The following is a 23,730-nucleotide window of genomic DNA, read 5'->3' on the forward strand; positions in this document are numbered from 1 at the left end:
AAGAAGGGCGTCCACTCTACGGGCTGCAGGGCAAAAGAACCAGAAGGACCAATGTGAGATTGAGTGGGCCTGAATGGTTGTGTAACATGTGCGTGGGCTCGGGCCGTAAGAGTGGTGTGGCTCACCGTTGGCTATTTGAACCCGAGTGACGAACGGGATCAGACAGGCTGTAAGACAACACATTGCTTCTTCCTCCTCTGTAAGGAACTCGTCGTCACCATGACTAGGTGCTCCGGCTATCCTACTCTCTCCCTCTAGCCTCGAATTCCCTTGTTGTTATTCCTTCCCTCCTACCGAGTGCTAACAAGTGGCGAATATGGACAATTCAGTGTATTTTGACAAACAATTTGTCGGTAATTATTTTGACATTTAGAGTCGGTGTTTGGGTCAGCAATTCTTCTGTAACATCGTCAAACAGCCGCATTTGCCGATGAGACATACAACGATGGATTGTTTCGGTTGGCAAAACGATTTACTGATCGATAATTTGTCACAAACGGGTCCTTTGCCAACCGATGCTCTGCCAAAGGATATTATGGTCCTGTTTAGCGCAGATTAAGCTTCTGCACATTCTGCTTCCCAGATAATTATGTAAAAAGTAGTTTCCGTTTCTTCGGATCGTACAATTTATTCTTAAAATCCGCTTACTAATAATCTGTTGTAGAATGCTGTCGTTTAGCACAGCTTCTGCACAATCCTTCAAAATCCACGGACAGAAACTATACCAAACAAAACATATGCTGTGATGTAAAGTGTACTAGACCCTTTTAATCCGATATGGCTCTCTTTCGCCTCATATTTTCTCTCCTTTTCCCCTCTTGTTTGTTAGAAGCCAGGAGCTAGGGTCCGGGGCACATTGATGATGACATGACAAATCAGTTGGCAAACAACAACTTGCCCTGATTCCAATCTTTGAGCTCTGGTGCCTAACCCAAATCCAACCAAATCACACCCAATTCCAACTGAATCATCACAAAACTGGGTGTAAACTATACTCCGTGAGGAACCACCCAACCGTATGGCAATGCAAACATATCAGCTAATGCGCCGTCACAATGCCCTCTCCACGACATCGTCATCTTTATAGAACCACCACAAGTAACTACAAGTCATACGAAAAAAAAGAAGCTTGTGGATCCTTACTCGTCTTCTTCTCTTTGCAATCTACTATCAAATCTAACTTATGATATGTATAGTAGGGTAATATCAACTGTCTATAAAATATGTTACGTTAGATCTTAGATGACATGATAAGAAAGAAGGGAGGAAAACACTGTCTGGTAATTAATAGACAGTATATTAAATGGCTCATCACTATTTAAACTATTGTATAAATGGTTATTATTGTCTAGTATTGCATGTAAATCTTTAAAATAATATCTCTAAATAACATGGATGTGATTTATATATGGCCTTAGCATATACTACAATAGACGGTTATTTCTATTGATGCCACAACTGGGTAACAGCCCCAACAACAAGAGCCAAAACCAGCAGCAACCGCTTAAAGATTCGTGCTGCCATGCACCCTCGCGTCAATCACCACCATCCATCACCCGCCTTCTCTCTTCCGTCGCCTAGGGCTGCCTCTCGCCGTCAGCGTATTTGATTTTTTACCACACTGTCATCTAATAAAATGTAAATTTATCATTAAACCTAATAATATTATAAACTTGAGAGGATTTATTTATCAGAAATTGTCATTTGATAGAATGAAAAAAAAAGTTAAATATTCCCTCCCGTCCCGTACTCCGACCCGACACCAACCCTCCCTACCCCGCAACCCCGCCGTCGCCGTCGCCTCCTCATCGGCGGCGAGGGCGCGCCGCCCCATACCCACCCCCTCCGCCCGCCCTCGCGCGTGACCCGGAGGCCCCGCGCGTGAGAGCCCCCTCGCACCGGCCGGCGCGTCGGGGGTTGCGGCTAGGGTTTCATGCGCCCCGCGGCCGCCGATGACGCACATCGGCAAGTTCGTCTCCGTTAACCTCAACCGATCCTACGGCCAGCCCGCCCCTTCCAACCATGGCGGTCGCCCCTCCCGCCCCGCCGCCGCCGGCTCCTCCGGCGGCCACAGCGGGGGCATGGTGGTGCTCTCCCGCCCTCGCGGATCCTCCCTGGCCAAGGTGCAGCCGCCCAAGCTCTCCGTGCCGCCGCCGCTGAACCTCCCTTCACTCCGCAAGGAACACGAGCGCTTCGATGGCGTGGCTGCCTCGGCGGGCGGCGGGGTCGCCTCGGCCCCGCCTCGATCTGGCGGGCCCGCGGCCGGGTGGACCAAGCCCGCCCCGGCCTCTGAGAAGCCTCCCGGCTCGGTGGCGCTTCCTGGCAGCGCCGCCAGGCCGCCGTCCTATGGGTTCCTGGAGAAAGCCGTCGTGTTGCGTGGGGAGGACTTCCCTTCCTTGAAAGCAGCTGTCGCCCCGCCACCTCCGCAGCCTGTGCAGCGGCAGAAGGATGCTGATGGGGTGCGGGTTGCCACACCAGAAGCACGGCCAATGCCCCTCGGGATGCGACCTCAGGTGACACCCACGCGAGCTGCTGAGCCCCTGGCCTCTGGTGGCGGCATCGAAGCTGGCGCTCATCCCTCTGCTGAGAGGGCGCAAAAGCATGATCTGGGCCCGCTTCCGATGGTCCGGATTAGATATGATTCTGACTGGGCTGATGACGAGCGTGACACAGGGCTGAGCCTCCCAGAGCGGGACAGCAGGGAGAGGGGATTTGGTAGGAGTGAGGCCTTGATCCCAGGGCATGACCATTGTGGCGCAATGAGGGAGCCCTTCAAGAAGGAGCCGTTTGGGAGAGATGCAGTTGCGACAAATAAAGAGGGTGGGCAGGACGGGCTGTGGCGATCTCCTTTGTCAAGCCAACATGATAGAGAGCGAACAGATAGCCGACCATACAGTGCTGGCAGAGGAAGCAGTGATCAGTCATATAGGGAGAGCATAATTGCTGGTGGCTCCAAGGATTTATGGAGTAACAGCAGGGAGCCTCCTATGCGTACCTATGGACAGAACGGGGTAGAACCATATGGAATCGCACGAGCTGGGGAAACTGCAAGTGAACGTTACGGTGACAGTTCGAATAATTGGCACAAGGTGAATTCTTTCCACAACAATGTTGGTTCCAAGGCGCTGATTTTTGCTGGTAATAAAGGTCCTTCAATTAACGAGCCAGTGGCAAAATTTGGTAGGGAGAAGCGGCTCAGCTGTTTCCCTGCTAAACCGTTAATAGAGGATGCCGGTTTTGATAGCATTTCTGCTGTTAACTTGAGTGCAATAAAGAAGAAAAAAGAAGCAACCAAACCAACTGATTTTCATGACCCAGTAAGGGAGTCATTTGAGGCAGAGCTTGATAGGATCTTGAGGGTACAGGAGCAGGAGAGACATCGAGTAATAGAAGAACAGGCAAGGGTCAGAGAAATTGCTAGGAAGCAGGAAGAGGAAAGGGAGAGGCTGATAAGAGAAGAGGAGGAGCGGCAGCGGCTGGTGGAAGAACAGGCAAAGCAGGCTGCTTGGCAAGCCGAGCAAGAGAGGCTGGAAGCTTCCAAAAGAGCTGAGGAACAGAGAATTGCCAGGGAGGAGGAAAGAAAGAGGATTGATATGGAGGAGGAGCGGCGTAGGGAGGCAGCGCGTCAAAAGCTCCTAGAGTTGGAGGCAAAGATTGCTAGAAGGCAAGCAGAATCAAACATTGACAGAGGAAGCGATGGGAAATTTTCTTCAGCTGTCAGTGATGAAATGGCTTCTGGAACCTTGAAGGAAAGAGATGTGTCACAGTCTGCTAATTTTGGTGACACAAAGGATATTGACAGAATGGGTGAGCGCATCAATACGTCTGCACCATTAGAGTCCTCTAGTTTCAACAGGTACAGTGACACAGTTCCAAGGGTTCACACTCTGAGGGATGGGCACTCATCGTTTATTGATAGAGAACACACATACTATGGTGCAAGGGCTGCATTTCGAGAACAAGATAATGTGCATCATAGTCCACGGCGTGACCCTTTTGCTACGAGGAGAGGGAATTTCCCTGAGAAAGATTTTAATGATGGATTTGGGAGTGTGTCCGTTACGCCATCTTCGAGAGGCCGAACAACTGATTCTCCATGGGCGCTGGAGGACTACCGACATGAAAAGGTTCCAAAGTGGGATGCACTTAGGGAGATTGACCGTTTTGACAAGCAATCTGACTTTGACACCGAGCTTTTTAACAGTGACAGATTTGGAGATGCAGCTTGGCTACCTAGTAGTTCTCATGGAAGCCCCAGTGCTCAACAAGGAGATATGATGTTTCAGAGTTCTGAGGCTAATGACTTTTCTGCTTTTACCAGACCCCACTACTCTATGCGGCAGCCACATGTTCCCCCACCCCCTGCTGTGACCTCAGTGCACCGAAACACAATTGGTGCTTCAGCTCAACATCCCAATTCATCTTTTGTGGATGTTGGGATGGGGGAGAGTTCCAGTAGAGATGATGAGCAAACTATGTGGGGTCAGTATGGAAGTGCATACCAAGAGGCATCTCACCAGCATGGGGTACCAGCTGACCATATTGCTGTCAATGAACACCAAATTGGGGACAGAGAAAGCCCTGTATTGGGTTCACAGTCTTCTCTTTCTGTTTCAAGCCATCCTAGCTCACCTCCACATGTTTCACATGACGAGATGGATGTTTCTGGTGATTCACCTGCATTACCGACTTCTGCTGATGGTGAACGAACTGTGATGTCTGACAATCATCATGCAGCTTTGACCTTAGATGCAGCCACCACAAGCAGAATGGCTGCCTCAAGATCAGTATCCCACATAGAGGATGATGAGTGGTCGAGTGAAAACAATGATGACAGGCGGAAACAGGATGAATACGATGAAGACGATGATAGCTACCAGGAAGATGGAATCAATGAAGCTGATGACGAGAATCTTGACTTGGATGATGACTTCTTAGAGGAGCAGAATACACCTGTAGAACTGGAACCAGTTATACTTGGATTTGATGAAGGTGTGCAGGTTGAAATTCCCTCAAATGGTGTGTTTGAACTATCTTCTATGAAGAGCACTGAGAGGGCAATTGGAGTACATGTAAGCTCAGGTGTTGCAGAGCAACAGAATGCTAGTGGTTCAGTTGTTCATTCTGACCCTGTTACTGAAGCAGAGAAAACACTGCAGCACTTGACTCTTGATCATGTAAATGCCCTGACAGATGACAGTAATGGAGAGCCATCCGGCAGCTTAGTGACGTCTGCTTCAAGCTCCCAGTTACCTCAGGCATCTTCAACAGATCCTGTTATGTCATCAGCTTCAGCGGTAGTTGGCCAGAATGAAGGACCTATTAGCCTCCAGTTTGGTCTGTTTACTGGGCCTCCTCTAATACCGACTCCGGTTCCAGCCATTCAGATTGGATCCATACAGATGCCAATCCATCTCCACAATCAGATTAACCCATCCCTGTCTCAAATGCACCCTTCAACGACCCCTTTATATCAGTTTGGCCAGTTGAGGTATGTCCGCCCTGTCTCTCAGAGTGCTCAACCGCTGCCTTCTCAGGCCATTCTCCCTGCTCATTCTTCTGCACCAGCTCAATATACATGGAATCAGAATGCTCCCAGTGTTCTCCCAGAGCTAGAGAATCGAGGCACACACCAGAATATCCCAAGACAGGCAGTCTCATCCACCTTTATCGATAAATCTGCAGTACCTACAGCCAAGCTTCCCCTAGGAATGGACAGTTCAGATTCACAGTATCTCATTGCATCCGCAAGCAACCAGATGGCTGGTGTGGAGGGATTTCATGGTCAGCTGGACAGACATTCTATTGAGGGTACAACTTCCAGTGTTTCACAAGCTGAAATACTGAGGAACCATGATTTTTCTTTGAAGAGGAATTACAAACCTACCTCCAATAACATAGAGTCTTCTCAATTTGTTTCGGAGGGGAAAGTCCCGAGCGGCCCAAAGGCTCAAGGTGCTGTATCTGGTGGAAGAGGGAAAAGGTATGGTTATGCTTTTAGAGATATTAACATGAAATCAACTGGTTCAGTTGTTGAACCTTCTCTTAAAGATTACAGAGGATTCCAGAGAAGGGGTCGTAGGAATGTAAGAAGAACGGAGTTTAGAGTTCGGGAAAATCTCGAGAAGAACCAAGTCCAGGCTTATGAGTCATTTACTCATGGTGAACAGGACGAGAGGCCATACACCAATGGAACAAGAAGAGATTTTTCAGTGAGAAATGGAAGCAGAAGGGAAGTTGATATTAGTAAATCATCCAGGATGAATGAAGCAAGTAATCAGAGTGCAGGTTCAACATTTAGAAGTATACCGAAGGCTGCTTATGAAAGATCTCATGGTGGGAACAAGAAATCTAGAACAGGTGCTATCCCTGAAGGAGATGCCACCTCGTTGCAAGCTGGCACTGTACGTGTTGTTAAGCAGCAAGGCATTGAGGTCCCTGTTGATGCAGATGGCTTCATTGAAGTAAGGTCCAAGAGACAGATCATGAGTGTCAGGCGAGAGAAGAGGGAGAAAGAAAATAGATCTAAAATGAGGATGGCAAAGGTGACGACTATCATGTTTCATATGCTTAAATTTACATCTTATTTGTTGTCTTCGTTCAATTAATAAATGTTTTGGTGTTCGTTGAACCAGAATCCACGCAAACAGCACCAAGTTTCTGTACAAAGTTCGGGTGGTCCAAGTGTGAATAAACGAACAGTTCCTTTGAGTGGAGAAGTTTCAAATAAAGTTCATGTGGATTCTGCCATCACAGTAGAAGGAAAAGTTGCTGATTATGTTGAACCATCGGTTGCATTGAAGGGTGATATGGCTTCTGTGAATCCCATAGGGCCACCTTCAACCACTGCAGAGACTACAAACTGCTATGCCAACCAGTATGTAGCTTAGTTATGCTTATACTATTTATTAATTAAGATTATTCTTGAGGATTTCACTCACGAAAGCTTTTTACAGGCCTGTCCAAAGTCAGGCATCCTCTGACATGGTCATTTCTGGTGCTTCTGAAAAGCTCGTGGCAGGCTTATCTGAGGACAACAATACAGGAACGTCCATTAGTACTCCATTTAACATGGTTTCCTGGGATAATTCACAGATAAACCATCAGGTAGATTGCTTTTCTCAAGGTTATCTATGTTCCTAATGGGCAAGTCGTTCTTTACTGGAAGCACTTTGCATTCTATATTATCCTAATTGAATCTTCAGTTGTTTGAAATGGTAATATTAGCTTCTCGTAAACAACTAGTCTTCAAAAGTTTTTGTGAGAATCTTCACCATGGAGCTTCTACTTATGTTCTCTTTCAAATGTAAAATTACAGGTGGCGTAGGTATGCTAGTTGTGATTTTTTGTGAGAACTAGTTGTACATATCATTCACTCCCAATATGTTGGTGTGTTTATAATTTTTTTCCATGGATGCAAACCAGATCACCTTTGCAATTTTCTTAAGTATGGAAAGTTAAACTGTTCTTACGCAGACCTATTGCTATATACAATTGTAGATTATCATGATTCAGGGAGCTTTCTCTCCTGAATCTGTACAAATTAATAAATAAAAACAACAGAACAAAAAAAATCCAGGAGTCTCATGATAAACTTCCCGATACTAAAATGTTAGATTACCATACTTCTACATGTTAATTGGGAATTCTATCACAAGACTATGTTTTTTAGACAATACATGACTGACTTTTTTAAGTTTTCATGTTGCTCTGTTGGTAGCATATGCAGTTTAAGCAGTTCTTACAGTAAACTGCATCCAATTTAGTTCCCATGATCAAAGTTATTATGCTTCTCTGCCTTATTGTGACAGTAGAATACATTTGTCATAATACATTAGCACACAGTGAGTAAAGACTGTACATTTATTTTGGATTTTTAGGCAGCAACTCCAGTTGTTTTTTTTAGTCTCGCGTATCTAGTCACTATACTGTCTTTATATTTTATTTCTGTGGTCTATAACTTTTTGGCAACTTATGCACATGTTAGGTTATGCCATTAACTCAAACTCAACTTGAAGAAGCTATGAGACCAGCTAAATTTGAACAGCAAGCTGGTTCTGGCTTTTCTTTGGAGTCCAACAATACTTTGTCCCCTACAGTAACCACAGAAAAGGTGTTCCCTTCATCTTCTAGCCCTATTAACTCCCTTCTGGCTGGTGAGAAGATTCAGTTTGGTAAGCACTTTTCATTAGTACTGTACAATGTTTACCACAACTTGACTTATAAACGAACACAACAATGCTCAGGGGCAGTTACCTCGCCAACAGTACTACCTCTGGTCAGCCGAACTGTCTCAAGTGGGCTTGGAGCTCCAGGTTCATCTAGGCCTGATATGAAGATTGATCGAAGCTTACCAAGTGATAACAGTGGTACTGATGTTTTCTTTGATAAGGAGAAGGCGAGTTCTAAGGAACCATGTCCAAATACAGAGGATGTAGAAGCAGAGGCTGAAGCAGCCGCTTCTGCTGTGGCTGTGGCAGCTATTAGTACTGATGAGGGATCTCCAGCTGATGCAACTACAGCGTCTGCTCCAGACAACAAGAGCTTTAGCAGCAAGGATCTCAGTGGGTTAACATCAAGAGGTATGATATCCACATTGTCAATTTGAATAAAAAACATTACCCTGTTTATGCAGCTATATTCAGAGAGTTTATGGACACAACTGAAACAGGTACAGTAACAGGTCAAGCTGGTCAATCATCCACGGAAGAGCCTCTCGCAGTTGCTCTTCCAGCAGACTTATCAGTTGATACTCCATCCATGCCCCTGTGGCCTCCTTTACCCAGTCCACAGGCATCAGGGCCTATGCTTTCTCAGTTTCCTGGTGCACAACCGTCCCACTTTTCTTGCTTTGATATGAATACAATGTTAGGAGGGCACATTTTTGCATTTGGACCAAGTGATGAATCTGCTGGCTCTCAGGGTCAGCATCCTCAAAGAAGCAATGCATTGCCTTCGGCACCATTGGGAGCTTGGCCACAATGTCATTCTGGGGTAGACTCATTCTATCGTCCTCCAACTGGGTTTGCTGGTCCTTTTATTACTCCAGGAGGAATCCCAGGTGTGCAAGGTCCTCCACATATGGTGGTCTATAACCACTTCGCCCCAGTAGGGCAGTTTGGTCAAATGGGACTTGGTTTCATGGGAGCCACTTATATCCCTGGTGACAAGCAGCCTGATTGGAAGCAAAACCAAGGACTTCCTGTTGGTGTGAGCCAGAGTGATCCAAACAACCAAAATATGGTGTCTGGTCAAGTAAACTCTCCCAGTGTGCCTACTGCAGTGCAGCATCTACGCCCAACTTCTATCATGCCAATCCCGTCCCCACTGACCATGTTTGACATTGCTCCTTTCCAGGTATGCAGTAGTAGCCGTTCATATGTGCCGAGACAATTGAACTATAAGATGATGGCTTATATTAGATTTTTATTTGATTATGAAAATGGTCCTACTTCCTTCCGTTCTGTGGTTTGTTAGGGCCGTAGGGTTGTAGGGTGAATACATAACGAGATTTGAAAGTGTTCATTGTGAATCTGCCATGAAGCAGACATGGATATTTTTCCTCACCCTGGTTTTGCTTTTTCACGACAGTATGCATGGCAGCTTTAGATTTTTCTTGCATTGGTTAGTCAATTATTGTTTTCTCATCATCTTTTTAGTTGGATCTCGTGGGTTTCATCTCTAGTCTACCCCAACTTGCTTGGGACAAATGCTGTTGTTGTTGTGGTTAGTCAATTAAAGGATGAGCACTGTGTACATGTGGAAAAAAAATGAAAAACATGTTGTGGTTCATTAGATTAACATGGTTAGAAACTCTTGCATTTTTTTTTTGTCACGACATTTTCTTCTCCATTTGTGTTGTAATTAACTCCCTTCGCGCTGTTTTTCCAGTCATCTACAGACATACAGATGCAACCTTGTTGGCCACATATGCCTGTACCACCTCTACACTCTGTCCCATTATCAGTGCCATTACAGCAGCATCCAGTAGAGGGTACAGCTGCACAGCAGTTTGCTCATAATGTGCCAGTAGGCAACAAGGAAAGTACAAATAACCGGTTTCAGGAGCCCTCTGTTTCTGCTGTGCCATCAGATGGCAACAAGACCTTCCCAAATGCAGCTGCCTCTCAGTTCAAAGATGAGTTAGGTCTCGTTAAACAGCCAGCCTCCAGTAGTTCAAGCACTCAAACTGTTCAGCCTTCATTTGGCCAGGCGCATGTGACCAGCAATGAATTCTCAACCAGTGCCAAAGTTGTGGTTAGGACGATACCACCAAATGTCAACCCTGGGATTGCTACAGGGGTGACTAGCAACCCCAACGGAGGCCAGGTCACCAACATGCCCTCCAAGGCCGACCAATCTTCATCGTCATCGGATCAACAGCACCAACATCCAGTTAATAATCAGGATCGTCGGGCACGTATGACTCAAAAGATTGGTACTGGCAATGAGTGGCAAAGGCGATCAGGGTACCAGGGGAGGAATCAAAATCCCAGTTCTGACAAGAACCTGGGCGCTGGTAGGATGAAGCAGATATACGTCGCGAAGTCTTCAACAAGTGGTCATGCCCCATCTGGCTAGAGAGCGCGCTTCAGGTGGGAAGACGAGCTTCCTTGTATCAGATACATGCAAAACATATTTTTGATGCGTGTCTATCCTTGTTTATTTGGTGATTATAGCTTGTGCTGGTTGTATGTTTTTTGGTTCACTTTCTTGCATAGAGAAGAAATGGAGTTGGGTTGCAGTGTTATAACAACTCAATACCGCGTCATGCCTGGATAAATTTTGCAGCCGATCGGATCTGCTGCCGTCCAAGTCGATGGTGTGCTATAAGAATTATTTATTCTTACTATTATTTAATTCTGGACTGACTAACGTCCTGGACAACCACAGAAGTGCCCGTAAGGGTAGTAATAAGAATTATTTATTCTTACTATTATTTACTTCTGGACTGACTGACGTGTCCTGGGCAACCTCAGAAGTGCCCATAAGGGTAGTAACATGTACTTATTATTTACATTGTGGAATGTGTTCATAATTCAATTCAGTGCTATTTTTTGTTGAAACATATGCGTGCCAGTCATAGTTTTGTGATGTTATTTTAGTAGCTGTACACAAAGTAAGCTTGCCATTTTATCATCTTATTGCATATTCTTAGTTACAATTTACTAAGTTGAAGCACCTTGAAGACGTATCCTGTGCTTGCTTCTTAGGAACAAAGTTTTTTAAAAAAATTCTCAACATTTGGAGTGTTAGGGAGGGATGTTTACTACAACTTTGCAACATTTTAAGATCAAATTTGATTCCAGAAACTAGCGGTTCATGTAAGATCTATGTTTTCATATCTTTCAATCGCAATCGAGCCATTACAGATGCGTTTACAGACCCATTGACGCGTGAAATTGTCAATAGATCATTCACTAGTCGTATATAGCAAATAGCAGCCCAAGAAAGGTAAGGAAAATAATGAGTTTGGGAGACCGAAGGACTAACTTCCACCATGACAAACAAAATGTCATTAAAAGGCAAAAATCAACTTTCCATAATATCTTTTACATCAGGAGTACAACAACAGTTATGGGACTGTACCCAGCTGCTTCAGTTCAATCACTGTAACCATCCTGCCAATCCTGGCAGATTTTGTAGAGGCAGCTAGCGATCTACAGCTTTCCTTTTACGAAACATACTAGCTGGATCATCTTGCAGGAAGCAGCTAGCGATCTACGGCTTTCTTTGTACCAAACATACTACCTGGAGTCCTGGATCATCCTGCAGGAAGCAATTAGCGATCTACAGCATTCTTTGTACCAAATATACTATACTAGGAACCAGCTACCATTTCACTATCCAGATATGAACCGACTTAAGTCTACAGAAGAACTGCACTGCTACTTTTCTTACAAACTTGTGGATCCGAACCTTACATGGACCATCGCCCTGGCCCCGGAGCTTCCCATGAGGATGAGGTGCCACTATATTCTCCTCCTTGATCATGGAACAGCTCCAACTGGAATTCTGCATTTCCAGATGGAGCAACCTAATCAAAGCACAGATTACATGTTAGAACAAACGAAGCAGCAACAAGAAGAAAACGACCATAGAATTATGTCCCTCACCATGCCCACATTTGTACCAGCCGCACGTTCCAGTCGCTTTTTGCTACACCCTATGCTTTTTTCGCTGCTACCTTCAACCTCCCCGTCAATGAAGTTCTGATCCGATGACTCTGAAGAAGTTCAATGACAGTTTTCTTTATAGTATACCAGCGAGAAGCAGCAAATGCAAGATATACCTTCTATGTATAGCTCATACAGGTTAAATATAGCAGACATATTAGTGACTATAATTCAATAGAAAATGCTACTTCTTTTCTTGAAATAGAGTGATTAACTGTTTGAAGGGAGATGCCAGTACAACTCTATTTCCATTAATCTAAAATTCAGACTGGCCATCTAGTATGTAATAGATACTACCTGACAATAGTCTCATCCAAGGATATTTATGGAAAAGGCCAAACATCTTAAGGTTTTGTTAGCTTTTCATAAACATGGTTCAAATTTTTCATGAATATAGTTACAAACTAATGATCACGGAAGCATCCAGGAGAAGCCACCGACCTGTTTTCCTAGAAACGGAATGACCATTCCGACGTAAATAGGAACCAGCAGACCCTCCAGGGTTCTTTTCTCTTGCATGGTAGCTGGTTCTCTCAAGTTGTGGACCATTAATTGATGCATCATCATCCATATAATAGGCTATGCTGTTTTCCTGATACCCTGAACAAGAAGGTGATCCAATATACTCAGCCTGTGACAATCTGGATTCAGCTCCATCAGCCTCAAGCATCCCCGAATATCCCTGATGTTTTGTTATGAAACAAGAGAACAATTTCAAACATTGCAACAGTATCTAGTTGAGGAATGGCGACTCGGTATTGTTGATACCTGATTGACTTCTGTGTTTCTACCATTTCCATTACAAGAAGTATTGCGCCATTCACCTGGAGACCGACAGAGCAACCCCTTTGAATTGACTTCTCCGCTGTATAATTGAGTAATAAATGATTCCTCGAGTGAGGTAATATAGAGCATGTGCTTCTCATCTGTCCATCCAGTTGATGAACCTGCATTCAACGTGTCCTGGCAGAAGAAAAATAGAATAAATATCTTAAACTCAATTATTGCCTCCAATGATCTGATTGATGAAAAGTTTAACACAAGGAGTTATCTACTTAATCAACAATTTAAGTCTAAACAGTATGGTGCAACACCTGAGCAATAGGAATGCTGCCTACCATTCTAAAACTAACGTCACTTGGCAGTTTTGTTACTTCAGCATTGCTTTGGAGGCATTAAAATAATCACATACAATACACATCAAAATAATCAAGCAAGCAGCAGGAACGCATGATAACACAAGTATAACAATAACCTAAATAAATGTGAGCATGTATCTTTGATTCCTCCATAGAAATCCAGCCAGGATTCAAACAGAAAACGTAAGAAGTGATGCTTTCATTAGGAACCTCAGAAACAAGCACATTGGACCAGGACAGTTGATAGAGCTGACGAGGCTGTACCGTACTTCTCCTTTTCATCAGCAGTTCGTGAAATTCTACATCACGTTTTTTTTTTAGAGCAGCTGCATCATATATTACTCATCCACCACAATGCAATCAGAGTTCAAAACCGAAAATAAGAATGATGGTGGAAAACTAAACCACGAATTAGAGCACTTATTTAAGCAACTGTGTTTTTCTAACAAGTGTGCCGCCTCATTAACCGAACGCCATACCCACATTACACGGAACTCGTCAAAATCTCGTGCCCTCATCTTAATCTCTTAGACTAGAGCACCGTACGCCGAGCGATCCATGGACTCAGCCATGATCATATTACGGACAGCCAAACAATCTGTTTCTAACCATACCTTCTGGAGACCCGCCTCTTCAGCGAACAACATGGCCCTTTTACAAGCCAGTATTTCAGCCATCTCTGCTTCATGGATTCTTTCCATAAAATGTGCCATCTGCATCTCTACAAATAACCCTGCAAGCACCATACATCTCCGCAGCCATAAAAGCTCCATCAACATTAATTTTCCCATCAACATTAATTTTCACCCAACCCGTTGATGGTGCACGCCATCGATCAGTAGGCCTAGGTGCTCTTTGTTTCACCTCATTCAGATCAGCCCATTCCTGCAATAGATAGACCACACGGTGTGCCACCTTACTAGTGTCTTCCGATCGCGATGCATCCCTAGCATCATTCCTTGCTTGCCACAGCTCGTAGAGGATGGAAATTAAAGCGCTTAGAGATGCATCATCCAGTTCCATCAATCTATCAAGTAACCATCTTGATAGTCGTTTAGGATCCGCACAATCCGCAGTCGGTGCTTCGATGTGAATGGAGCTCAATTCGTGGACCCATGTCCACACCCAAGAAGAGTATGAGCATGCCCAAAATCTGTAGTATGCAGTATCCTCTCTCCCACAAAACAAGCACAAAATATCGATCCTAATCCTTCTCCTCTTTAACTATGAACCCACCGCTAACCCATTCTGGATAAGCCGCCAAAAGTGCACCTTCATCTTATTCTAACATCAGCCTGCCAGACCTTCAACCATTTCGTGTATTGGGATTGGGTAGAGGAAGTGGACGCAACAGCCCCTCGACACCTTTCACTACACATGAGGTGATATGCCAATCGGACCGAAAAAACCCCCATTTCTTGTATAGTTCTAGGCTAAAAAATCATGACCATCCCAATCCGACAGAGGGATACGAAGAATATTGATCACATCACATTCATAAAACAGCAGTTGAAGCTTCTCTTCATCCCATCGCTTTTCATCTGGCAAGAGCAGATCACAAACCCTCGTAGCATCTGATTGCACTTTCCTTCCCAGCAGGCTCCCACGTCTGTCTGTAGGGATCCATCTATCTGTCATGATCTTGATCTATTCACCGTTACCAACTCGCCATATAAGTCCTTTTCGCAGCAACTCCCTCCCATGCAAAATACTTCTCCATGTGTATGACGCTCGGCGTGGACAGGAGGCCTCCATAAAATTCCCATTCCTAAAATACCTCGCTTTTAACACCTGTGCACAATGCGAGTCCGGCACCATAACCAACCTCCATCTTTGTTCCACCAATAAAGCTTGATTAAACACCTGAAGGTCCCCTGAAGCTTATACCTCCTTCTCTCTTTGGAAGGCACAACCTATTCCACACTATCCAATGTGTTTTCCTCTTTTCATTAGCCGCACCCCACCAAAAAATAGATGTAATACTTGTTAATTGTCGGAACAATTTCTTCGAAAATTGAAAGACACTTTTTGTATATGTTGGTACCGTTTGCAGCACCGACTTGATAAGAACCTCTTTTCTAACCTTTGATAAGAATTGACCCTTCCAGGAGCCAACCTTTCCCCATGCACTTTCTCTGATATGTTTGAAAGCGCCCTCTTTGATCTACCCACTCGTGTGGGTAGACCTAAGTATTTTTCATTCAGCGCCTCCTCCTGAATGCCAATAATCTCCATCAACCGGTTTTTTATTATCTTCCGTGCAGCCCTTACCAAAGAAAATGGATGATTTCCATAGATTTACACGCTGCCCAGAGCTTGCTTCATACCTTTGTAGAATTGAGCACAACTCATGCATGTTCTCCGACGATGCTTCCACAAAGATCACACTATCATTCGCAAAAAATAGGTGGGCGATATGTGACCCAACGGGCCCAAAACGAACACCCCCTAATGGATTATGTTCTTTTGCACGTTTCAGTAGATAAGAGAAACCTTCGGCGCACAAAATGAATAGATATGGTGAGAGAGGATCCCCCTAGCGAATCCCTCTAGTCGGCGTAAAAATTTCTGAAGTTGCACCATTTAGCTTGATGGCAAAAGAAATTGTGCTCACATATCTCAAAATCATTGTAATCCAGCCTTCTGCAAAACCCCTGTCTCCGATGGTGAAGACCTCTCAAGGATAACCTTCACCGGAGGCAGTGAAGAAGTGTTTAGATCCATCATGGATTTTTCATCAGATTGCTCCGGATTGGTATCTTGATAATACATGTTGTCAGAAGCTATGGGGGTAGATCCCAACTTGTTGTGAATTAGACATTCACGATTGTCTTAGCAGCCGAGTGGTTCGAACTCGATGCTGTAATTTTGTGCATTGATCCATAAAGCGACTTACCTTATCGCTTGAATCGTCACCGGAAAGTTTTTCGTCGAAATTCACTTGATTGATCACTGGCTCGCCGAGAAGAGGAGTAAGCTGTTGTAGAACCGCTCATCTAAAAATCCAGCTCTCGACAAGACTTGAGCGAAGCTGACGGCATATTTTGCGTAGACCCTTCAATGCCTATTGTCATGATCCCCACGGACGACGTCAGTTGTCGACGATTGGTGAACCATCGATCTTATGAATTTATAGGATGAAGAGGGGATACTTCGAGTAGACGAATCACAGAAGAACATAGAGTTTTATACATGTTCGAACCTTCTTGAGAATAATAACTTTACATCATATTGATCTTGTATTGATTTGAGTCTGTTACAATATGGCATGTGGTTAGTCTAGATGGATCTAAACCTAGTCAGTAACTTTTATGCTCGGCTTCAGACGTCTTCTGACTTGTAATCGCTTGTTCAACTTGTACGACTTCTAATGGCTTATCCTCTGCAAGAGCCTCAAGCTCCGTATATATAGAAGGGACATTGTACGTTCTTTGAGTTTTTCTTTCCGTTCTTGAAGATAAACTTACATATTTACGGAATACCTTGAGTACTTACAGGTAATTTTCTTTTATCTAGAGATTTCCTTCTCGGAGATAGAGATAGAGATATAACTCGAAAATTACGAGAAACTCTAATGTGTCCCGGTAGTTATACAGTAGTCATCGTGAATCTAATTGCAGCCCAGCTTTCCTTCTACTTATTATCCTTATACAATTTCACGTACATATTCAAATAGCAAATACGGATCAAACAAACCGCATCAAGACAATACTGCTTCTCTGTAGTCCGACGATGATCTGATAATTTTGTTCCTCCGGCAGATAGAAAAAGCATTAAACGTAACCGACCTGATCGATCCCACCCAGAACCCTTCATCTTTAGTTGCCGGCCCCCATTTCTCCGATACGCAACAGCTTGATTTTATTTGCACTGGCGACTCCCGAATCACGTGGTGGTGCACGCTCGCGGAACAAATAAACGCGGACGAAACTACCGTCCCTTCCCGAACCAAGCCAAATCCAGCTTCAAGCTAACCGCACGCACAGGCCAACCAAACGAGAGCCCGCCCGGCGCCCGCGAAGGAAGGAGAAGATCGAAGGCCTCCTGGATGAGAGAAACAAAAGGAACAAGAGAAGTGTGATGGGTTAACTTACCCCCAGGCGCAGCGGGCCGGGCGGCGGATTCTCCCCCATCATCCCGCGTTCCGAATCCGCCGGGGGCGACCAGGAGGAGGCGGTGATTCGCGGCGAACCCTCGCGGCGACTCCTCGCGGCGAACCCTCGCGGATGGCTCGCTCGCTTGGCAGCGGACGGAGGAGTGGGGAACGGAGACTCGGAGAGGGGAGGGGGGCTCTTTTTATCCTGCGTGGCACGGCCGCTTTTCCACGTGGACGCAGCGCCACAGCGCCGCCGCGTGCCAGATAATAATACCTAATGGACGGTTGGCTGGTGCGCCTGGGGGGACTGGGATCCTCTGCGCCAGCGCTGCTGTGTGCTCCAGTAAGGGTGGAGGGGATATTTCTCATCTCCGGGCCAGCGTTGCTGTGAGAGAGCAAATAATGCCTGAAAAGTGTGCTAGCCTGGAGGCTGTTTGGAGCCTGCATAGGTGTGCTCTTTTCCCAGATGAGATGGTTCAACGAATTAAGGTCGAGAGGAAAGCTCTTCAATTACGTGCCATCTTTGTTGTGCACTAGCCGAAAGCGTAAGGTAACGCTGCATGCCGCTCAAGTTGGGAGAAAAATTTTATACGATCGGATCTCTCACAAGACCTTTTCTCTATCCGACACGTGTCATGCACAGTGTATACAGAGGCTGGCGTACTTGCCGTGTCGCGCAGCTGGTGGAGGGAGAGAGAGTCTGGCAGGGATCTATCTCTATCGGGTCCTATAAAATTTTTCTCCCTCAAGTTACGCTCACATTGCCTATCTTATCTACATTTTGCCAGATGAAGAATTCTTTTTATCTACCTGATCCTGAAGTCATAAAAAGGATGTCAGTGCGTGTTTTGACTTTCAAGACAGCAAACACCACAGTAACTATCTTTTGCCTTCTTTTCTTTTGGAAAAAACAACAGTAACTAATTGTTGGAAAAGGCACATACAATAGACTACAAGATCTTCTCGGTTTTCCGATTGTTTTTTTCAAATGACCGACTGTTATTGTCCTTCTATATAAAATTTCTCAAGTGACCGATGATTTTTTAGTCTAATTTGAACATTGTTTCCAAGAGTGAAAACAAATTAGCAACAAAATATTACCGACCAATAATTTCCAACAAAAGATCATCATCGCCATTTAATGAACAACGCTCAGTAGCTAAATGTATTTTAAAAAATCTTGGCCATTTAAGAAAATTTCTAAATAAGGATAATAATCATCGGTCATTAGTAAAAAGACAATCGGGAAATCTTGAAAATCTTATAGTGACATATAATTTGTGCAAAAACTGCATATATGCCATTCGAGAATACGCTGCAAGTGGAAACAAACCCTCTGAATTTCTATCTTTATTTAGACCTTGGACATACACGTGCATATATTCCAACCTTAAACTAGGGTAATGAGAATTTTTATTTTCTCCTCTTGCCCTAAACTAGGCAAGGGAGATATTTTTCTTTTTGTTGCCCTGATCCCAAAGGTTTCCACAAATGATCATTGCGGGCTATTGAAGCTTAGTTTCCAGATTAGGCATACAGATGGAAGCCCAAGAGAAAAGAACTTTATTAAGCACACCTCCCATAGTTCACCATAAAATCGTTGTTTCTCTATGTCAAAGAGTGTGAATATACTAACAACGATGTTAATGGAAGGGGTTGAGTTCCCAAAGAAGGATTCACTGTCATCGGGCTTAGAGGAAGAGTCTTGGAAAGGTGACGGCGAGTTAGCACACGGGAGCAGCCGGTGGCGGTAGGGACACACCAGAGACGGATGTAGGGTGGCGGTACAAGGCGATCACCATGAGAGAGAACACATGAGAGAAGAGATAGTCGGAGGTTGAAGACGATGTTTCATATGTTGGATGATGATCTGATGGCCCTGAGATGTTGACTTAGAGGAGCTTTGTTTTCAGGCACTAAAAATTAGCATCTCCCTTGTTTAGATGTCAACACAGTTGCTAAAGTTTGAAGACATATTTTTTACATATACATGCACTAGTTCGGTTGAGCCAGTATATATGAGGTGGTGTGAGTGTGATATATACAGGTTGTGTGCATCTTATTGTACTCTCTTAGAAGGAAAAGCTAGGTCCTTAAAAAAAAACTAGGTCAGGCCAAGGACATGCATCCCAAGATTTTCAGTAAAGAGTTTTTACTTGACTCACAAATTGTTAAAAAAGATCATACTAATTTTTTGACTTTTTTAAGCCATTTTTTATTTTTTTTGACTTTCGAGACAAAATATTTTATAGTAATTAATTGCTAAACAACATAACATCAGCTCGTCGACGAGGACGTGTTCTTTCAAAAAAAAAAAAAAAACATAACATCAGCACTGGGTACGTGCGGTTTCCATAGAAATCTAGATTGCATCACTGATAACATCCTGCATTGCACAAGCGGCGCAAGGCGTTACTTGCTGCTTTCAGATATTGCCATTTAGCATGCTCTTGCTTTTGCTGACTTGGTACACGAAAATCCCTTATCCTATACCAGGATACGGGGAGGAGACGATACATTTTTCGCTTTTGAACAAGTCGTGCGTAGCTCATGAGGAAAATGTGTGCAAGAAAACGAGACATTTTTCGCTTTTGAACAAGTCGTGCGTAGCTCATAGGGGAAATGTGTGCAAGAAAACGAGACATTTTTCGCTTTTGAACAAGTCGTGCATAGCTCATGGGGAAATGTGTGCAAGAAATAAGGAATGTCCTAATCAAATTCTTCATGTCGCTCTTTGTTTTCAAGTTTTGTGATGGTTAATGGAAGTGATTGTATTTTCTACATATCAGAATCAAATATTAGATTTATTTCATGTGTCTCATTAAAATAGAATTTTCTTTTAGTAGTAGACGACGAACATATTAACAGCGATGCATTTATGATAACTTCAGCAATCTTCAATCTCCACATTTCCAGTTGGTTTCCACTAGCTGCTGTGTGAGTGCATACATACATCTATATCTTATACTGGTGTTTAAAATTTTTTTGTCTACGTATCCATTATATACCTTTCTCTTGATGTGCAAGATCTCAAGAAGGAAGAAACTAGCGCTCAGAGACGGGACGCCTGGATCACCGTTGGATCGTGGATGGTTGTGCACGTATACTTCTCACGCCGTTGGATCAACTAGACAGAGTGGCGCGTGTTGCTGCGCCTGTATTGAATTTATGTTTTGGAGGTATGACAATAGCAAAAAATATAGTTTAAAAAGGAAAGTACATAGTAGTTGTATATGGTAGGGTGGTACATAGGAGTTGGTCTCTGGTAGTAGTAGTATTATCTGTACAGCAAGATACTATATTTATACATTGAGAGGTTGGAGATATATGTAAGGTAGGCATTAGGTAAACAGCTGGTGCTCATATTTAGCGGCAACACTTAAGATCTGAAAGAAAATGAAAGAGTGCAGTAGTCAAGTTTTTTTTTTTAATTTGGATGAACCTGAAAAGGAAATGCATGTGTATGTTCATTGGTGAAGGCCTTACCGCATTAGAAGTTTAGTTGGTAATAGTTTAGTCTTTGAAGAGCAGTTTTCTTGTAGCATGTCTTTTACTGCAAAGTATATTGAGTTTGAGTAAATAAGCCTTTTTACATGGATTAGAAATACTGAGCGTGAAATCGTAGCGGGAAAGAATTTTAACTTGATTATGTTTTTTGGATCAAATGAATCTGGGTCTTATTTAGTGAGGTGTCGTTTAGACGATTCTTTCACATCCGTAGCTAAAGCCTGTATGGTACAAAGAATTGTTGGTTTGTTATGTTCTGTTTTTCCTCCTTTTTGGTAATGCTGTTGAAATAAGTACATGGTAATACTCACGGTGTGTTCTGCTGGCGTTGTTTCAGCTGCAGATAATAGACTTTCTATTTCTTTTTTTTTTTTTGTTCCTGCAATTATTTGCACTCCCTGTCATATCTATCCTATGGACATATTATGATATGGAAATAGGAAATTTGTTTACCTTCAAAATATTAGCTGGTGTTGAGCTGCGTGCTTGAGCCAAGGTAGTTCCTGTGTAATCATAAGTATGGTAAGTCAGTATGTAGATATACAACGGTTCTTTTTTTTTAATTTAGTAATGTATATATATTCGTGAAGTATGAAGAGAAAGGAGATGTAACTAATATATGAAGCATTATATAACCAATTATTCCTCATTATTGTAAATAGTTTGTAAAATCTCAGTGATCAAGATGAATAAATAGCGACAGCAGTTATAGGAATTAAAGCAATAAATATAAGCTGAATGACAGTAAGGTATTCCCTAAACACTGGAAAATGAAATAATACTGAACTGTAGGAGTTGAGAAATAACATTAAGATTATATTTTAGTGTTGTTTCTTTGGCGTGAAGTATAAGGTTGCAACAGTAATAGCTGTGATAGCTTATTTAAAGGGACTATAAAGATTTTACTCACCAGCAGATCTATGCAATTAAGCTAAAATATTGAAACTCCTTGCGTGTAGATAAGCTACCTTTTGAAACACTATACTGATTTATACTTACTTGTGTCACTGTCATCATTCATCAAGGTTGTTTGCTTAAGTTGGAGATGCAAGTTTGTACAATGGAAGAAAGTAATTGTGGAAATAACCCTAGCTTGCTTCCTTTGGAAGGAACAAACGAATTTCCTCTATTCTTAGAGAAGTATCTCAGTAAAAAGATATATATGTAAAAAAGATAACATCACGGCTGCACAATTGTACAGCTGCAGTCAAAATTATGTTTGTGTATTTTAGCAAGAAAATTTGCCACTCTTCAGATTTTAGACCAGCAATGTACCTTGGCTATGGACAATGATCAGCACATTTATCATCTAAAAAAAAGAACCACCATTATAGCTGCAATCAAGATAGCAGGAGAGAAAATAGGCTACATGTTATTGTTTAGTCTAACAGAGATTATCATATCAGATTTCTAAGGTATTCACTATCTCCTCCAAAGATTGGTTTGTCACAGTTGTAGCCATTGCAAGAATACATTGAACATGAAGCTTTCGCTGAACTACATGTTATTGTTCAAGCTAACAGAGATTATTATATCGGATTTCTAAGGTATTCACTATCTCCTCCAAAGCTTGGTTTATCACAGTTGTAGCCATTGCAAGAATACATTGAACATGAAGCTTTCGCTGAAGTAGTGATGGACAGGGCCTTAGATACAAAGGTCTAAAATTATTGTTTGAAAAAGATCAAGTAATTTTTACATCTGTGTATTGTCTATTTAATGAAACTGTTATACCAATTTGCAAGTCCTGATGCCCCGGTGGAAAACATAGCTGATATAAAGATGGAAAGGCAAGTTAGCACTTTGTTGCTGCAAGTTTTCAATGAACAGTCGAAGAAAAATGGGTGAGGAAGAGGAGGCAGACCTGTATCCGCACCGATGGGAAGTCGTAGCTGATGAAGAAGGCGATTGCATTGTGGGCTAAACTCAGCAGCAGTTCGGCAGAGGGAGGGGGGCGGGTGGTTGGCACCGGCGACCTGACGACTGAACTCAGTAGCAATTCGACAGGGGGGAGCGGGGCGGGTGCTTGGCACCGGCAACCTGACCTCTCAGGTAGCCGAAGAGGGCGATGCCGGCGCGTCGGGGAGGAGGGGGGGGGGCGAGGTGGGGCGATGAGGGACGAAGCCGATGTGGTTGCGCCGGTGAGGGATGGAGCCAGATCGGGGGAGCTCGAGGCGAAGGAATGGCGTACGGAGGGGAGAAGGCTGCGTACGGGGTGAGGATGCGGCAGGAGCTGCAGATGCCGGAGGGAGCAAGAATGCGGCGGACGGGCAGGTGCGAGTTGAGAGGGAGGGGGGAGGGTGCGAGCTGAGAGGGAGGGCAGTGGGAGGGGGCAAGTGCTCAGCACCAGCGACCTGACCTCTCAGGTAGTCAGAGAGGGTGACGCCGGCGGGAGGGGAGGGGGGCGCGGCGGGGCGGGGCGCTGAGGGACGAACCGATGTGGCTTCGCCGGTGAGGAATGGAGGCGGATCGGTGGAGCTCGAGGAGGGGGCATGGAGTACAGAGCTTGGGGGGTGAGGATGCGGGAGAAGCTGCAGCTGGCGGATGGAGCAAGGATGCGATGGAGAAATGTGGACGAAGCAGACGCCGAGGATTTTTCGGCCAGCAGCTGGAGGGTTCTGGACGGGTGGTGTGCTAGATATTTTATGGACGCGTACCATGCGGCAACCAGCGACAAACGCCAGGGACTGGACCCACTTGCCAGGGAACGGCGCTACAGGAGCTACAGGGACGCGATGGCCTGGGCGTTCGGGAATTCTTCCACCGTTAGGATAGAAGTATTGATTAACCAATTATGCAAGAAGCCTTGTGT

The 23,730-nt window shown here is 44.1% G+C and overlaps 2 protein-coding genes and 1 long non-coding RNA gene across 6 annotated transcripts; 1 reads left to right on the forward strand and 2 right to left on the reverse strand.

Annotated features, from left to right (window-relative positions):
- Nucleotides 1-1,713: 1,713 nt before the first annotated feature.
- Nucleotides 1,714-10,855, forward strand: LOC133912639 (uncharacterized). 2 transcript variants are annotated; one of them, XM_062355484.1, is made up of 7 exons: nt 1,714-6,545; nt 6,636-6,877; nt 6,957-7,107; nt 7,988-8,174; nt 8,247-8,582; nt 8,672-9,357; nt 9,892-10,855. In XM_062355484.1, exons 1-7 carry the CDS (start codon nt 1,953-1,955, stop codon nt 10,579-10,581), a joined length of 6,885 nt encoding a protein of 2,294 aa, XP_062211468.1. In that variant the 5' UTR covers nt 1,714-1,952; the 3' UTR covers nt 10,582-10,855. The 2 variants fall into 2 exon arrangements, with proteins under 2 accessions (XP_062211468.1, XP_062211469.1); XM_062355485.1 differs by having other exon boundaries at nt 8,253-8,582.
- Nucleotides 10,856-11,489: 634 nt separating this feature from the next.
- On the reverse strand, nt 11,490-17,664 carry LOC133912640 (cold-regulated protein 27-like). Its single transcript, XM_062355486.1, has 6 exons — nt 17,410-17,664; nt 12,945-13,139; nt 12,618-12,858; nt 12,117-12,226; nt 11,925-12,037; nt 11,490-11,769 (listed from the first exon to the last, which is right to left on the reverse strand). The coding sequence occupies exons 1-6, from the start codon at nt 17,449-17,451 to the stop codon at nt 11,748-11,750; spliced, it is 723 nt and encodes a 240-aa protein (XP_062211470.1). The 5' UTR covers nt 17,452-17,664; the 3' UTR covers nt 11,490-11,747.
- A 2,947-nt stretch (nt 17,665-20,611) lies between these two features.
- LOC133912641 (uncharacterized) lies at nt 20,612-23,700 on the reverse strand. 3 transcript variants are annotated; one of them, XR_009908840.1, is made up of 3 exons: nt 22,783-23,700; nt 21,230-22,689; nt 20,612-21,139 (listed from the first exon to the last, which is right to left on the reverse strand). It is a non-coding gene; the product is annotated as an uncharacterized LOC133912641 (long non-coding RNA). The 3 variants fall into 3 exon arrangements; XR_009908838.1 differs by having other exon boundaries at nt 20,612-20,964; nt 21,054-22,689; XR_009908839.1 differs by having other exon boundaries at nt 20,612-20,797; nt 20,898-22,689.
- Nucleotides 23,701-23,730: the final 30 nt, after the last annotated feature.

This window comes from Phragmites australis, chromosome 3 (genome assembly GCF_958298935.1).
Source record: "Phragmites australis chromosome 3, lpPhrAust1.1, whole genome shotgun sequence".
Taxonomy (NCBI): Eukaryota; Viridiplantae; Streptophyta; class Magnoliopsida; order Poales; family Poaceae; genus Phragmites; species Phragmites australis.

Coding starts and splice junctions, on each gene's coding strand:
- LOC133912639 (XM_062355484.1), top strand. CDS start 1,953: ATGACGCACATCGGCAAGTTCGTCTCCGTTAACCTCAACCGATCCTAC. Junction 6,546..6,635: donor CTAAAATGAGGATGGCAAAG/GTGACGACTATC, acceptor TCGTTGAACCAG/AATCCACGCAAACAGCACCA. Junction 9,358..9,891: donor TTGACATTGCTCCTTTCCAG/GTATGCAGTAGT, acceptor CTGTTTTTCCAG/TCATCTACAGACATACAGAT.
- LOC133912640 (XM_062355486.1), bottom strand. CDS start 17,451: ATGATGGGGGAGAATCCGCCGCCCGGCCCGCTGCGCCTGGGG. Junction 12,859..12,944: donor GAAACACAGAAGTCAATCAG/GTATCAACAATA, acceptor ACAAAACATCAG/GGATATTCGGGGATGCTTGA. Junction 11,770..11,924: donor GGGCCAGGGCGATGGTCCAT/GTAAGGTTCGGA, acceptor TGCTTCCTGCAG/GATGATCCAGGACTCCAGGT.